The 18,149-nt window shown below is 29.0% G+C and overlaps 1 protein-coding gene across 1 annotated transcript; it reads left to right on the top strand.

The window, feature by feature from the left end:
- The first annotated feature begins 2,923 nt into the window (after positions 1-2,923).
- Positions 2,924-3,904, top strand: LOC114423994 (LOB domain-containing protein 5-like). Its single transcript, XM_028390882.1, has 3 exons — positions 2,924-3,361; positions 3,646-3,683; positions 3,784-3,904. The coding sequence occupies exons 1-3, from the start codon at positions 2,924-2,926 to the stop codon at positions 3,902-3,904; spliced, it is 597 nt and encodes a 198-aa protein (XP_028246683.1).
- The last annotated feature ends 14,245 nt before the right edge of the window (positions 3,905-18,149 follow it).

Below are 18,149 nucleotides of genomic sequence, written 5' to 3'. Positions count from 1 at the left end.
AGGTTGGGAAAAAATTGGTACTATTGAGTCATAATCCTCGATCTCTTTTAATATTGCTCAAATCTCTCTTTTAAAATACTTTACTTGCTTTCTTTTAAAAACAAAAATCACAAAAATAATTCTATTTCCTTTCAATATTTCATCCAATTGTTTAATTTTGTTTAATAGTTTTAACTATTGGGGAACATATATAAACAGTCTCTAGGGTACAATATTTTTGTTTAATATTTCTTTTAAGATAAAGTTTTGACATAAGTTTGGGGTGGTTTTACCATATAAAAAGGTTGTCATAGGATCAAAGTTGGCAAGGGTAGAAAAATAGAGACCAAGTTTCTAAAAAAAAGTAAAAATAAGAAAGATACAAAGTCTCTAAGAAAGCAAAAAGCTAGAAATGTCAAATTCACCATAAAAGGGAAAAACTTAGTTGGGAAAGAAATTGGAAAGGATAAGTGAGTTCTTATGTCAAAACTTGCATATGCACTTGTTCTCCTTGATCCTTTGATGATTTTGATTATCTAGAAAAACAAAAATTTGTTGCAATCCCAGTCAAGTTACAAGGCTAAAATCCCTTAGTGATTCATTCTTTTATGTGTTATTTTTTATAGAAAAAATAGGATGAAAAATCAAGTTGAGTTGGGCACTTCAATGTGTGAAGAGTAGAAGTAATAATACTGAAAAATCATGTCTTAAGTGAAACACTTAAAATGTGCGAGGTCATGCAAAGTAGTGAATTCTCATTCATTAGATGTCATGTTTCTTAATCTCTAAAAATTTCTTCTCTGAGTTTTGATGACTCCTTGTGAACACTCTTGCACATGTAATTCCCTTAGTCAAGCATGATTTGAAATCTCATTATGATGATGCATGGCTTGATGATTTTGATCATTGTTGTGTATGTGCGAATAAATTTCATCATCCCTAGTTGGATTTTGTATTACTTGGGGACAAGCAATTGTTTAAGTTTGGAGTATTTTGATAATTATTTTTCAAACCTTATTTTTGTGAGCAACTATCCTAGTTTTTCTTTAGGATTTGTGTTAATAAGTGTTGTTTTTGTCAATAAATTGAATAAAATCGTTTTACAAACCAAAAAGACAGTTTTTCATGTTTTTGTAATAAATTTTTATGTTACAAGAATATATTTTGTGCTTCAAGGAATAAGAAGTTGCATACTTGATCATGCCACAGCGAAAAAGGACCATTGATCAAGTGGAGATGGTGAAGATTAACTCACTCTTTAGGTTCACATCTCACCACATTGAATTTGCAAGCTAAAGACCTTGAATTTAACAACTCACCACGGCCAGTCAATCTCTCGCCTCAATGAGCTAAGATTAGAAACATGAAAATCAAGTGCAACAGTCCTTTGTTAATTTTTTAATTTTGCGACAACAAATTTTATTCTTGTTACAATGAAAATTTCTTATGGCAAAAAAATAATACAATCTCAGCTCTCTATATAAGAGCATGTAACATCCGTGTAAAAAAGTTTTTGGTTCATTTGTGATAATCAGAAATAGAATCTCCCTCTCTATCTTTCTCTTTTCCCTTTTCTCGCTTTTTTCTTCAAGTGTGACTCTTATCTTGAGGTTTTGTTTGAATCCTTCATGATCCAAATGAATTAAATTTCAAGTTGCTGAGTGAAAGAAATATAATTTAAATATGTAATTCTTTGATTTGTTGAATTTTCTTATCAATTCTCATAATTAATGTGATCCTATTTAAATTTTATATGCATAGATGCATATTAGGAGTGATCAACTAATCTTTTAGGGATTTAGATTTTGTGAAATACTTCTAAAAACTATAGTAAATGCTTATAAAAACTAGTTGTTAATTTTTCTTATGTTGCACATAGTTTATGTGGATGCAATAACTCAAATACCTACTATTTCTTTCTACATTTAGACTAGGTTGCCTATCTAGATAGTAGTCAAACAAAAACCATTCAAATAGAGATCGAATCCAGTGTAGGTCTGCTTTCCCATTAAACTGATCAAATTGACCGTTCCATTCATTGGTAAAGAACACTAGTCTAAATGCATTGATACATAAAATAAATATCTTTATTTATAAATTAATATGTATTAAGTAATTATTAATTCTATAACAAGGATTCAAACCTATTTTCAAACTGTTAAAATTACAAAGATATTTGTGTTTGACCATATTGAAAATATTCTTAAAAGAACGGCTATCTTAATAATTTCTTAGGAAAATATACCTAGTGAGAAAGTATACAAAAGACTATATTTAATGTAACGTAAAATTAGTCTAAAACTTAATCAATTCATTTAACCTTTTAGCTTTTGGAATTATAAATTATTTTATGTTTTGGGGGAGTTAATTTTAATAGTTATTGTGGGTATTATATCATTCTAAATATTATCTTATATATTTACATCAATATAAATAGTCTATGTTTTTTTTTTGTCAACTACATTTATTTTTTCTATTAATTAATTGCTATGCCCCAAAAGGAGTTTCATTTGATGACTATTTTTATGCTCAAATGAATTGATGATAAATAAACATTAGGAGTGTGTAAATCTTGATATTATTCAAATATTCATTCATAAACAGACATTTTATTATTAGCTTTGCAATTATAAAAATTCAAATCTTTTTATATGGATAGCATTAAACAGAAAGTCTTTGAAGTTCTTAAGCTGGAACATGAATGTAATAATTGAGACTAATTAATAAATTCTCATGCTTAAAAAAAATTCAAACTAATGATAAATATGGTTTGACCAAAATCTAAGAATTAAAGGACTTACCATATTCTTCCTTTGTTCTTGTGTATAAATTCGATAAGTTTGAGGCTTTATATTCATAATCATAATCGTCCATATATTTTGGTAGAAATCATTCATATTCACGTTTATCAAATTAATAAGCATTGCATCTCTTTGCAGAAATAATGAGTCAAGGAAATAGGAATTATTTTTCATGTCCCATCTGCAGGAATCAACGAAGGCGTCACGATGATAATTGTGAGTTTGGGCAATACTTTCTTGGTAGATCAACAGACTTTGAGAGTGCTTGTAGGCTCTTTGGATTCGCAAACTTGGTTAGACTGATGCGTTCTGTGGAACCATCTGAAAGGCAAGCTACTGCCGATTCCATTTTAATGGAGGCAAACATTTGGGATCGTGACCCTATTAACGGTGCCTATGGTCATGTGTTTAATTTGGTTTCCCAAATCCAGTCATTTGAAAGCGAATTAGAAACTATAAATAATTGGCTGGCGCATATTCGAGATCAACAAAGGCAACCAAGTTCATTTTCCCCTAACATCCCAAACCAAAGTATCCAAGATGAAGGTTCCAACACCCCGATTCCAAGCTTGATTGGAGCAGTAAGATTTCTTTTATCTTTTATCATAAGATTGTTATCTAATTTTTTTTAGAAGATGCTACGAAGAAAAGAGTCTCTTATAAGTTGAAATTTATTAAAATTTTGTGAGTCTCACATCATATTTAATTATTATATTTTTTTATTTTATAAATTTTAATCTAGATAAGAGTGTTACAAAATGTGTTTCTAGCACTTTTATTGTTGAATTAAATTTAGTTATTAAATATCAACTGCTTGTCAACCTTAACATTCTTTGTACATTTGTGACCTGCGAACCTCATGTAGGATATCTCTACAAGGTCTTCTGAAAAAGGAGAATCAAGGTATTGTGTTATTATGTTTTAGATATTCATTTAATTAGTTTTTACTTTTAATTAATTTCTTAAAAAATATGATTTACAATTTTCTTTTTTACACTTGCAGTATTGTTGCGCCTAAGGAGGATGCGAATATTGTTGTTAGAGAGAGAGATTCAAAAGTTGATGACAATGAGGAAGGCACTATTCCTGATAAAGAACAAGTAGATTATTTCCGTGACGACTAAGTTTGTAAGAAGTTTAGATTGAATAAGATCAACAACAACTAGTGCATGTTTGGTGCAATACTGCAAGAATGTAATAGTTCATGGTGGAATGAAATAATTTTTAAATGTATTGTTAATTTTATATCAAATTTTGTGTTAAAAGACCATTCTTATCTCTTTTATCTCCCTTAATTAGATGACACATATTGCAGTAAAATATATCAATTCCACAAACCTACATTTGTTGTATTTTTTTCTTTTTAAAAAAATTAATGACACAGTAATATGGCCAAAATATTCAAATGATTTCCATTATAAAAAATTGTAAATCAAACTACACCAGCCAACAAATGTTTTTGGTTATGAATACCAATTTTATGCAATGCCAAATAAAAATATGAACTAATCCATGTCAAAAAATTAGTAATAGACCAAATTAAGTACAAGATGTGCCATAGTTTGGGATGTAACAAAGTTACACATATTACAAATTCATCACAGACCAAAAAACAAGCACCCAAACCAAACTTGGATACAAGTTTATCCCTTAACACACATGCAGCCCAATAGAATTAAAGGGTACATAACAACAAATTACAGTACAACAACCCTCTACCCACCTACCCGAGCTAAATTAAATTAACTTCCTCCACAAATAATAGTTGTTGTATAAATTAAAAGTTGAATTTGACAATATTGTGAACTTAGACCATCAACCCGAAAACATCAAGGTTATAATGTTTTTGACACCTAAAAGCTTTTATATTGTTGAGAGTATTAAGATGATTATTTAGAGATGGATTTCGGTTAAATAAAAAAAGTTTAGTTGTTTCATGGCTGAATGTTGTCAATCCATCTATTTGTACTCCCAATTTGTTTGATTGTTTAGATAGGACTATATTAATTAAAGTTTGTGTATATGAATCTCCAGTGTGCTAATTATGGTTAGCACATGTAGCAAAAGATCTGATACAAAGTTTTACCTTTACTGTGGGTATGAGTTTGAATTCATATGACATCATTTTTTTCGGCTTAGTGGGTAACCCTTTCCAAGGAAAATCCCTAATGCCTACAAGCTAGTTGAGTAGTTGCATATAGGTATAATTGTTTGTGGTTTAATTTGGAGGCCTCAGTTTTGTTAATTAATACTCTCGGTGAGTCTTTGTTAGCAATAGCATGCCATTGATGTCTTGTCCAATAGTATTGGGGTGCATCCCCATTCTACACACTTAGTACAAAAACAAGTATCTCTTGTACCCTAAGTATTATAATTGATGTGCATGTTAAAAAGAATAAAATTAAAGCTTCGATTTCAAAATATGATATGAAAGTTTAAATTATTAATGTATTTACCTACCATCTTCGTATTCTAATAAATTGTGTTCACCATTAATGCTCTAAACAACAAAAATCTTACATATATATAACAAATATAAAATCATTTAAGTTTTTATATATAATCTCTGAGCGAAAAAATCATAATTAATTTTACAATGGCACAAAATATTTGTTTTGATGTAGAAAAAACAAGAATTGAAGATGTGTGTGTTGCTAGTGACTGTTATCAAAAGTCAATATCAACATTACATAAAAATGTTTGATACATTTAAATGTATAACTATTTTTCTTACTGAATACTAACTTTTATAATCACAATTTATGGCATTCATTGATATAGAGGCTTTCAAACCTTTTTTTGGGCTTAAATTCATTAAATTTTAAATAATTCAAAATCATATAAGTGCAGAAAATAATTGCCAATAAGTAAAGTTTTTTAATATTGGTCAATGATGCTAGGTCCTATATATATCAAGCATTTAAGGTAGGTGTTTTTCTTTACATAAAACAATGCTTTAATAGATGCTCGTATATTATATGGTTGTTTTTAGTAGCATGTATATTATATTATAGGTTAAATTATTCTGTTTAGCAATTCTTAATTATGTCCCTGGATTATCGTTTTTTTTCCAATTTGGATCCTTTCTACTTGTTTTTGTATTTTAAGATTGGGTCATTCAGCCTAATTATTATTACAAATAATTGATTATCTGAGTTAATTATAGTGTAATTGGATTGGCATAAATGATCCACGTTTACCCACGTCTACTCACATCCAAAGTTAAAGCTACAATATGTATATTAGTTGGCATGCGGATGCAGTTCCAAACATATGGTTAGTTGTATGAGTTTGCGATAATGTTGTTGTAAGGTAAAGTTTGGAGAGGCGTGTGAATGAATATTTGGGTTAAGTGGACATGTAGAGTTAAGGATATTAGTTGAAGAATATGGTTGAGAATACTAGGGTTCATGCCTACAAAGACTGAAAATATTGAGTGGAACTTAAAGAGGTTTACAATACCGATTGTAAGAATCTGTGACAGCTTTAGGAAAGAAAGACTATCACTGTTGGATGTGTAGTCTTAATGAAAAAAGTCTACAAGTGTAGGTACTTTATCTGGTCCAAGTTTGAGTGAACCAGTATGACGTTGTTTCCTTCCTTATTGCTTCTTGTTTAACTATGTTATTGTATGCTTAAAAGTTATTTTTGAAAAGTATAACTCTGATATTTGATCAAAAGATTTTAATAAAACGGTTTTATTATTCAGAAACACTAAGCAAGAAAAGTTAAAACCATAATTTTTTATATAACATAATCTGAGATTTTGAGAGTAGGTTCTGAATCAGTAAAACGCAAGAAATTTTTACTTTAAAAATATTAATTTATTCGAGTACTTGTGAGGAAAAGTTTTACTCCTATAAGTCTTATGATTTCTAAACAAGAAGTTTGAGAAGTAAAAATCAAAAACAAAGTACGTATGTGCGAAAAAAATAAGCTAATTAGTTGTTGTATTACTATTCAACTTCAACTCTAATCAATGACAACTGATTCACTTTTAGTGTTGGGGCGAATGATTTGGAGGTTTTCAATTCTAGTTTGTTATATATCCAAGTGGCGCTGACATTTTTTTTACTGATAAGAATGCTAGCTATATGGTATCCTTTGTTAAGTTTTAGATATGATAGGATTGTTGTAATCATGTTATACCTAGAAGCTCTTCCATTTGGTGGCGTGATGTTGTTCAAACTGATATTCATGATGGTTTGTTCTCCAATTTTGTCTAGCTAGGAGGATTGGAAATAGGAGTGATACTTTATTTTGGTTTGACAAGTGGCTGGATAATGTGTGCATGCATTAAGTACTATTTCCCTCGGCTATTTCAAATTTCCATGCATCAAGATAGTTGTATTTCTGATGTGGGAGAATGGACTTTAGGGGATTGGGGTTCCAATTGGAATTGGAGATGTACATTAATTAATTAATTGGGAGGAAGTTCTGGTCTAACATTTTTTATTATGAATATTATATTTACTGTCTTAAATATATATATATATATATACTTAAAATATACTTTGCATAAGAATTTAGATAACTTAAAATATATATTAAATAAAGGTAATTATTACAAAATTAAACGCACATACTTGTGTGTTGTTACAAAAATTCTTATTAATTTTTTTTAAGATTTTAAATTTAATCATATACGTAAAAATATATTTTTTAATTATTATTTTTCACAGAATATATTTTAAACTAACTGAATTTTAAAAGTAAAAAAGACTTGAGCACAAATATTGATGTATTTTTTTTATGTAAACTGTAACCCCTCAAATTCATTTTATAAAATATTGGTTTAAAATTTTTTAAATAATATATTTTCGAAATATTCATCATTGAATTTAATTTTTATTTTTAAGTTGATAAAATATTTTAATATTTTTTTTTCTTTGAGAAAAGAAGAAGCATATATACATACATACATACATACATATATATATATATATATATATTGCACTTGTTAGGGCATGTACATATAATTAAAATGCTCATGAGTAAAGGATATTTGTCATAATACATTCTTTATTTTAAAACTATATTGAAAGTTGTTGTCATTTTTCTTTGACCCTCACACAATGCTATAATAAAGTATAACTTATAAAGAATTAATTTGCACCAAATTAAAAATGATGATAAACTGAAAGAGATATTTAATCATACATACTGAGCCTCAATAACCCTTAAGATATAAACATAGATGTATTGAAATCATTACGACTACTAGCATGAAAGATAAAATATTCATTGCCCCTCAAAAATGCATCAAAATATAAAAAATAATCAAGGATCATAGCAAATCACTAACCGACTAAAAGTAATGAACTATGCCTACAGTATAAATACAAGAAGGTAATCAATCATCCTCCTCATATGAAGACTCTAAATCTCGTAGAAGCTTGCAATACACTTCCTCCTCCTTAAGCATCATGTCGGTGTGATCTCCCCGGTCCTCAGTGGCCTACACGGATGTACTAACTCGAATCTCCAAATGAGGACATCACCTCTCTCATTAAACCTCACAGGGGTCACTTCAAATTCTTGACCATCGTGAGGCACTTCAAACTACTCCAGTTGTCGGCAAGACATAAATTCCCAAAGAATGTAGTAGTACCGACAGTGATCTATCTACTGGCTCCATGTGCACTAGAGTGTGACACATGTACACCGACATGTCTGTCTCTCAACACAGCCACACTCTTTCTATCTACCTACTACGCCAAGCTCACAAAGAGCACGACTCCCTCAACATCTCCTGACCCTGAAAGTTGTTGGTTGTACCAGTGAGTCCTCAGCTCTTCAAATGCCACAAACAAAAAACCAACAACAAACAAAACCATAGTATATCATCTACTTAATCACTATGTGTGGTTGTCTAATCAAACAACACTCTCACATCCTAAGCGCATAGTTATCCCACTTGACATAAATGACTATAATACTTAACACCACTAACTATCACTCTTGACACAGTCAAATACTACACTAGACATCATTGATAATCACATTGGACACAACTAACTATCACACTCGACACATAACAAGGCCCAACAATGCCACCAATCCTTCCAGGTATTAGTGGTATTACACAACCACATGGATGATAGTTGGGTGATCGTCACATACGCATACAAGGTATACCGATCCCCAAGCTCCCAATTCCAAAAAGTATAGTCTCAAAGCCCATCAGGAGTAGCAAAGTGAGGTCTGAATTCTCCGCACCAAATGAGCGCACCAAATGTCTAGTAGTCACCACTCACTAATTCTACTAGGTTATTTGAACCTCTTTGCCCACTATACCCCAATGTACTATGTAAATCATCCACTTCTCAACATAGACCCCACCATCTCACAGATGGAACATAACCACATACATCACCATCTCACAGATGGACCATACTCACATACCTTGTCATCTTAGAGATGGAATATAACCCCATACCTCATCATCTCACAGATGGACCATAGTCACATATCTCATCTTCTCATAGACGAAATCTAACCATAACCACACCATCTCATAGATGAAACCTAATAACAAAACACACCATCTCACAAATGATACAAAACTAATTATTCCTCACTCTTCCTTCAATTTCCTTCCCCATCAAGTTTAGGCCTCATAATTGAACTATACTAAATTTGCAACCTGTGGTGTTGTTTCACTTTACCCAAATGGAATTGTCTCACGTCTCAACTGCTCTACAATTAAACTTGACTTCAACATCCCGACTTTGTGATAGTATAAGTTTCTGATTTGCACTTCCTAATTTAACTAGCACTTTGTTTCACATAACATTCAATTTCTTAAAAAAACATTGTTTTACGTGGGTAGAAAACATAAATTAAATAAGAAAACATAAATTAGGAGGGAAGGAAATGAAATATAATTTTTTTTGTACTTTGTATCTTTCTCAAATAGTAATCAGGAACATAACAAATAAAATCCATCTAAAATACATTCTCTCTTAATTTTTGCTCCTTTTTTTCCTATTTAATAAAATTATTTCTTTTGTTCCTTTTCAATTATTGGTTTTTAATAGAAGATCCTTAGCGAACAAAGCCATGATGGTTACTCTCTACATAGAAACGAGACATGCTCAAGTTGAAAAGTTGTAATAGTGAATTCACACAAATATTTCATCATTGGCTACAATTTCACCTATTTTAAATCTTTTTCTATCATGAATTATTTTTTTGACAAAATAGTGCAATATTATGAAAAATAAAAAATAAAAATTTAACTAATAATATGTTGGAATCTCTTAGACTTGTTGAGACTACAGAACTGGCAAAGGAGAAAACTCAAACCCAGGAACAGAGAAAGAAAACAAAATATGGCTCAAGCTCATGAGCATGAGACTTTCATCTCTTGCCAACCACTTTGAAAGCACGTATCACAAAATGGTATATAATCACTTGAGCTAAAACTATCTCAAGCAATATGGGACTTTGTCTTCTATAATACTCAAAACTATAACAATCTCCCACATATTACAAAAGGCTCAATAAAACATTTTAAGAATAAAAGAAAAGAGTTCTTGGGTTAATATGAGATGTATTGCATCGAATCTAGTGTAGCAAGCTATATGAATTAGACCTAGACAAATAAGACTTAACACACGGTGTACTTGGTGTAGCAAACTATATCAACCAAAAACACTTGATGTGTGTTAGTAGTCTACCAATCATAGTGCAACCCCATAATTCTTGTTGTTGTTGATGTCATTGTGTTGCGCTACTAAGCCATGTGTGTGTCCGGTATTCATGAGTGCTCTAGAGTTTACTCATATAGGTGATTTCATCAAGTGTATGCTGCAAATCATACACCACCCATAAGAGATATGACAACCATTAAAAATTTTATAACCTGTTAAACTTTCTCATAACCACATAAAGTTTAAACTCACATTAATGCACTATTTAGCACTTTTTTTGCATCATAGGATGGGAATGAATATTAATTGAGATCATTTTTTGTGCTAGCAGAACTAACAAGTGACTTGTTCTTACCTATATGAACCTTCTTCATGGGATCTTCAATCACAAAGGTTAGGTTACTGTCACTTATTTGTTTTCAAGTGGCTTGAGTCTCATTCCCCTCAATGTTTTTAATAGGTTTAAATATATTTTTGGTCTTTGATATATACTCAAATTTTGCATTTGGTCCCTAATAAATTTTTCCTTTGAGATGGGTCCCTAATATTTAAAAAGTTTTGTGCGAGGTCCCTGTTGTTAAAAGAGATCCATTAACTATGGATGTGGTCATTAACTCACCACGTCGACAAGCTACATGTGATGCCATGTGTGAAACACTGCCACACACTGACCTAATCCCTAATCACATGTTGCAAAACATGATAACAGAGTGGTGTCACGAGCAGAGAATCCCCTTCAAATAAGAAATGGTTACAGGGAAACACAACGGCGGAGTTACCAACAAAGCCGCATTGGAAGCCACACGAATAACGGTGTCGTTTTTTGTCAATGAGCTCAGGGGAAATGGAAATGGAAATGGAAAGGAAAACAATGATAATGTTAACATTCCTTTGAGTGTTGTAGACACAAATGGCGTTGTTTACGAGCTTCAGGTGTTGGTAAAGACGGGTTCAGATAGTCGATCCTATATAGCCAAAGCGGGAGCAATTTTGCTACTAGATCGGTTCCTTAATGCAGAGGAGAATTTGAGCCTACAGGCTAACACCGTGATGACGACGACGATGAAGGTGTTTAGCTTGTCAGGTGTGGCGACATACAAGAAGAGGCTAGGGAGGAAGACACGTGTCGTGATCAGGTTGTGGGGTTGGCAAAGAGTGGGCCAGAGGGGGCAAGGAGGGACGCGTTGGCGGCGATGTTGAATTTGGTGGCAGATAAGGAGACAGTGGCAAGGTTGGTGGAGAGGGGTGTGGTGGGGATATCAGCAATGTCGGAAGAAGGGTTGACGATTCTAGAGGCGGTGGTGAAAAGGGGTGGGTTGGTGGCAATGGCAGTGGCATACGTCGCAATTAAGAGGCTAGGGGCGGTGCTGAGGGAAGGATGGGAGAGAGTGAGGGAGAGCGTGGCGACGATGCTAGTGACTCGGTTGAGGATTCCACGGCGGCAAGGCTTAATGGCGGGGAGAAGGAAAGGTTCACGACAACTACTACCATGGTTTCTTCGTCAACTATATTGAAGAGCATTCTCTACTCACGGTACCATGTTGTTATCATGTTCCGCAACACGCGATTCGGGATTAGGTCAGTGTGTGTGATAGTGTTTGACACGTGATCAGCTTACACGCTTGTCATACTTAACCCGACGTTACATCATAGGTAGCTTGCCAACATATTGAGTAGAGTATTAGCCCCAAAATTATTAGATATGGAGATAAATAAAATTCATCTTGTATGTGTTCAATGAATTAATAGTTGAAGAATCAAAATTAATCAATAACTAGCTTGAGGATGGAAATTCAAAATTCATCTTGTATGTGTTCAATGAATTAACAGTTGAAGAATCAAAATTAATCAATAACTAGCTTGAGGATGGAAATTCAATTAAGGAAGAGGTATGTGAAGCACTATAACATGACTAAAATGAATATTTTGTGTCTCTGTGTGTGTGTGTGTATGTGAAGCACTATAACATGACTAAAATGAATCTTAAATGGTTGGCCGCTAAGAAATGTAATAAAAAGAAATATTAAATATAATTTGTTGTTTTAAATTAAAGTTAAACATATGGGTTAAATTACTTTCTTTCTTCTCTTTTTTTATTTACATTATTTAACTTGCTCTCTATATTTTTGAAATATTCAATTTGATGTTTTATTTTTCAAATTCTTTAGTCTAAATTGACACTAACAATGTTAATAAAATTAAAAGAAAATGTAACATTCAATATTTTTTTAATAAATTAGATAACTAAATTAAACATATAAAAATAAGAGACGAAATAAAACAATAATTGACAAAATAATTTACAAGTATATGTTATGTGTATTCTTTAAATAAACATTTTCATTTATTTTTAAATTATTTTAGATTAAATTAAAAATAATAAAATGTTTTTGAAAATACCCTCATTCTTAATCAGTTTTAGATTGTTTCAACCGATTGTTTTAAGGTGTATCTAGTTTTTAAAGTTAATGGACCAAGTATTGAATCGATTGAATTGACTGTTTGGTTTGATTTTTAAGATAATTATAAAAATTAAAAAAAAAATCATGAAAGCAAACCAAATTACCTTTATATAACATCACAAATATTTTATTAGGAAATAATTTAGTTTGAATCATGGAGTCTCTTTCGAAGGATTTAATGCATATGTTTACATAATGTTGAGATTATACATATATTAAGGTTTATATATGTTATTGTGTTTAGAAAAAAAGGTTTATATATGTTAGGAAGGGCTCACTAAATACTATGACTTTATATTGAAATTGGGTGCATTTGATGAAATTATTGGATAAGTTAGTTGAAAAATTAAAAAAACTAATTTATTAATTTAAAAGAATGGGTAAAATTAATATGAAATTAGTTGTCAAATAAAAAATAACACAAAAAATCAATTACCTGAACATAAATTGAAATTTAGTAATTATATGCATTTCCAAATAAGTCTTATTTTCATATTTTAATTTATTTTAAACAACTTATCATTTTTATATAATATTTTTTTAGCTCAAGTAATAATTGATTTCCCAGTACAAATGTAAAGGCATGACATCATCGGTTCATCCAGACAAGCACGGTATTTGTTTAGAAAAATAATTAAAAAAATAATTTTTTTAAAAAAATCTCATATAGATTGATGATTTATATTTTAAAAAAATAATTTAAAATTAAATAAAAAAAAGAGTTTTTTTTAATTATTTTTAAAAATTCAAATTAATTTTTTAAAAAAACTCATCCATATGAGTTATTTTTTTAATTTTGTTATTTTTTAAAAAAGTTAAAAAAAATTAAAATTATTTAAAAAAACTCATACAAATTGATGATCCGTATGAGTGATATGGATTGTCAATCCACATGACTCATACGAATCATCAATCTGTATGATTTTTAAAAAAAATAAAAATAAAATTTTATTTATTTTAAAAAAATAAAAAATTATTGTTTTTTAAATAAAAAACACTCATACGGATCCGTATAAGTCATATAGATTCGCAATCCATATGACTCATACGGATCATCAATCCATATAAGTTTTTTTATTTTTAATTTTTAATTATTTTATAAAAATAACTTAAAAAATTAAAAATTATTTGAAAAACAAATAAACTCATATGGATTAATGATCATTCATATGGATTGACAATTCATATGACTCACACGGATCATCAATCCGTATGAATTTTTTTAAAATAATTTTAATTTTTTATTTATTTTTTAACATGTTATAGAAATTTTATTTTTATATGTTAGCAATAGTTTTAACAATTTTATAAATATTAACTTGGTAATATCATTTAGAATATACTAAACAACCACTAAAGTTCACCATATATCCTTAACAAAGCACGTGCACGCGATAACGAATGTGCACCAACGGAAAGTAAAGAAAGTAAGTTTCAATTACGAAAATAAAAAGGCACTGTAAAAATGAAAAAATGAACATGTTATTTATAACACAAAATACCTATAAGGACAGTTTTGACATTTTGGAAAACTACTAGATGTACCAGCAAAAATTCTAGATGTTCAAACCAGTTCCCCAAGTTAAAGTCACCCAACAAAGCCCAACATTATTAGCTAAAATAAAGAAGAAAAAGAGCCCAAGACTCCGCTTTGGGTGACACGTCAAACTCAAGATAGATGTTAGTTTGCACTTTTCATGTTGCTTCCCAAATGACAATTTGGAAAGTACAAGAAGTAATTTCAGGAATGCATGATACAATTGCTACTCGAGACCTACCTTCAGGGGCACTGTTCACACAAATGTGACTTTTTTAGTGTTTTCATTTTCTTTTTAACTAAAATAATATTTAAAAAAATATTTTTATAAATAATGTATGTAAAAAAAAATTATCATTTTATTTTTGTTTTAGCTACGTAGGATCAGATTAGGAAGAGTTGGTATAAGTATAATCAGAAAACATCTGTAGTAGTTTTTGTTTTATGTTTTTGAATAGAGTTCTGAGCTACTTAACTTAATAGTTCTTGTTTTATGTTTTTGCATAGAGTTATGAGCTACTTAACTTAATAGTTTTTGTTTTATTTTTTGCAGAGTTCTGAACTACTCAACAGGTTACAATTACAAATAGCTAGATATACAGAACATATGTTTTAATTTTTTTCCTTCTAAAGTATCACTAAAGACGCCTAAGCATTAGGGATTATAGTTTTTATTAAAAAAATTAAAACTTAATATGTATCAAGCTAATAGCTAACTAAAAATTAAATAAGCATAAATAACGCTTAAACAACATCATTAAGGACCATTACTTTTATTTAAAGGTGTTATTATTCCTTCTTTCATAACGGCTAAACATTATTATTAGTTTTGTTTATTTAATGTTTTAATTAGATATTTATGTAATAATTATGAGTTACTCTTTTTTTTAGACAGTTATAACTTACTCTATTATAAATTGAAATATCACATGCGAGAAAGTAAAACACTTTCATTTTTTTGTAATCTTCTTTTTATTTATTAACATAACATGGACCACATGCTTACCAAGAAGTTCAAGTTTCTTATTTATATGACACTTTTGTCAACTTCTTTTATAAGTAAGTCTTTTAAGTTCTTTTTTTACACTTTTAGTTCTAACTTTGCTTATATTGTAACATGGTTAAATAATATATTCTAATATAATGTGCATTGGTATACAAATATAGATAGAGTATTAACCCCAAAATTATTATATACGGAGATAAATAAAATTCATCTTGTGTTTGTTCAATGAATTGACAGTTGGAGAGTCAAAATTAATCAATAACTTGCTTGAGGATGAAAATTCAATTAAGAAAGAGGTACGTGAAGCATTATAACATGACTGAAATGAATCTTAATTCTAAACTAAAATTTTTTACTAAAAACTATTTTTTTAAGACAACATGTATATATATGACTATGAATTTACATTTTTCATTTTTTTAAGTTATATATATATATATATATATATATATATAATATTTCATATTAGTTATTAATTTGTTGGAGACTATTGATAAAGCCACTTAATGAGGAAGAGGTATCCACCATGCAAGAGATGCTTCTAAGAGCTAATGTAAGAGATTATGGAAGATTTGATCCTCCACCAGGTCACGTTCAACCCCCTAGCAAAGGAATACCAGCAGCTGCTCCAGACCCAAATCATCCACCTCCTCCTCCTGGTAACGGTGGATGCAAATGAAAGCGTATTCACAAAGGCAATTCATGGCTTGACCCAAAGCCTCCTCCTAATAAAAGTAGATCCAACTAAAACTCACTTGACAAAGGCATATTCAGCAAATCATTTATATATTAAATGGTTGGCCGCTAAGAAATGTAATAAGAAGAAATATTAAATATAATTTATTGTTTTAAATTAAAGTTAAACATATGGGTTAAATTACTTTTTTTCCTCACTTTTTTATTTACATTATTTAACTTGCTCTCTATATTTTTGAAATATTCAATTTGATGTTTTATTTTTCAAATTCTTTAGTCTAAATTGACACTAACAATGTTAATAAAATTAAAAGAAAATGTAACATTCAATATTTTTTTTAATAAATTAGATAACTAAATTAAACATATAAAAATAAGAGACGAAATAAAACAATAATTTACAAAATAATTAACAAGTATATGTTATGTGTATTCTTTAAATAAACATTTTCATTTATTTTCAAATTATTTTAGATTAAATTAAAAATAATAAAATGTTTTTGAAAATACCCTCATTCTTAATCAGTTTTAGATTGTTTCAACCGATTGTTTTAAGGTGTATCTAGTTTTTAAAGTTAATGGACCAAGTATTGAATCGATTGAATTGACTGTTTGGTTTGATTTTTAAGATAATTATAAAAATTAAAAAAAAAATCATGAAAGCAAACCAAATTACCTTTATATAACATCACAAATATTTTATTAGGAAATAATTTAGTTTGAATCATGGAGTCTCTTTCGAAGGATTTAATGCATATGTTTACATAATGTTGAGATTATACATATATTAAGGTTTATATATGTTATTGTGTTTAGAAAAAAAGGTTTATATATGTTATTGTGTTTAAAAAAAAAAGGTTTATATATGTTAGGAAGGGCTCACTAAATACTATGACTTTATATTGAAAAATTAAAAAAACTAATTTATTAATTTAAAAGAATGGATAAAATTAATATGAAATTAGTTGTCAAATAAAAAATAACACAAAAAATCAATTACCTGAACATAAATTGAAATTTAGTAATTATATGCATTTCCAAATAAGTCTTATTTTCATATTTTAATTTATTTTAAACAACTTATCATTTTTATATAATATTTTTTTAGCTCAAGTAATAATTGATTTCCCAGTACAAATGTAAAGGCATGACATCATCGATTCATCTATACAAGCACGGTATTTGTTTAAAAAAATAATTAAAAAATATTTTTTTCAAAAAAACTCATACCGACTGATAATCCATATTTTAAAAAAATAATTAAAAAATTAAATAAAAAAACTCATACAGATCGATCATTATTTTAAAAAATTCAAATTATTTTTTTAAAAAAACTCATCCATATGAGTTATTTTTATAATATTTAGTTACTTTTTAAAAAAGTTAAAAAAATTTAAAATTATTTAAAAAAAACTCATACAAATTGATAATCTGTATGGGTGATATGGATTGTCAATCCACATGATTCATACGGATCATCAATCTGTATGATTTTTTTATAAAAAAAAGTAATTTTAAAATTTAGTTATTTTTAAAAAAATAAAAATTATTATTTTTTAAATAAAAAACATTCATATGGATTGTTGATCATATGACTTAAATGGATCATCAATCCGTATAAGTTCTTTTATTTTTAATTTTTAATTATTTTTTAGAAATAATTTAAAAAATTAAAAATTATTTGAAAAAAAAATAAACTCATATGGACTGATGAATCCCTATGAGTCATATGGATTGATAATTTATATGACTCACACGGATCATCAGTCCGTATGAATTTTTTTAAAATAATTTTAATTTTTTATTTATTTTTAAGATGTTATAGAAATTTTATTTTTATATGTTAGCAATAGTTTTAACAATTTTATAAATATTGATTTGGTAATATCATTTAAAATATACTAAGCAACCACCAAACTTCACCATATATCCTTAACAAAACACGTGTACCGACAACGGCAATAAACGCACACCAACGGAAAGTAATGAAAGTAAGTTTCAGTTACGGAGTGA

This window comes from Glycine soja, chromosome 8 (assembly GCF_004193775.1).
Source record: "Glycine soja cultivar W05 chromosome 8, ASM419377v2, whole genome shotgun sequence".
Classification (NCBI taxonomy): Eukaryota; Viridiplantae; Streptophyta; class Magnoliopsida; order Fabales; family Fabaceae; genus Glycine; species Glycine soja.
The sequence above is the reverse complement of the archived record's forward strand: the minus strand, read 5'-3'. Positions and strand labels throughout refer to the sequence as shown.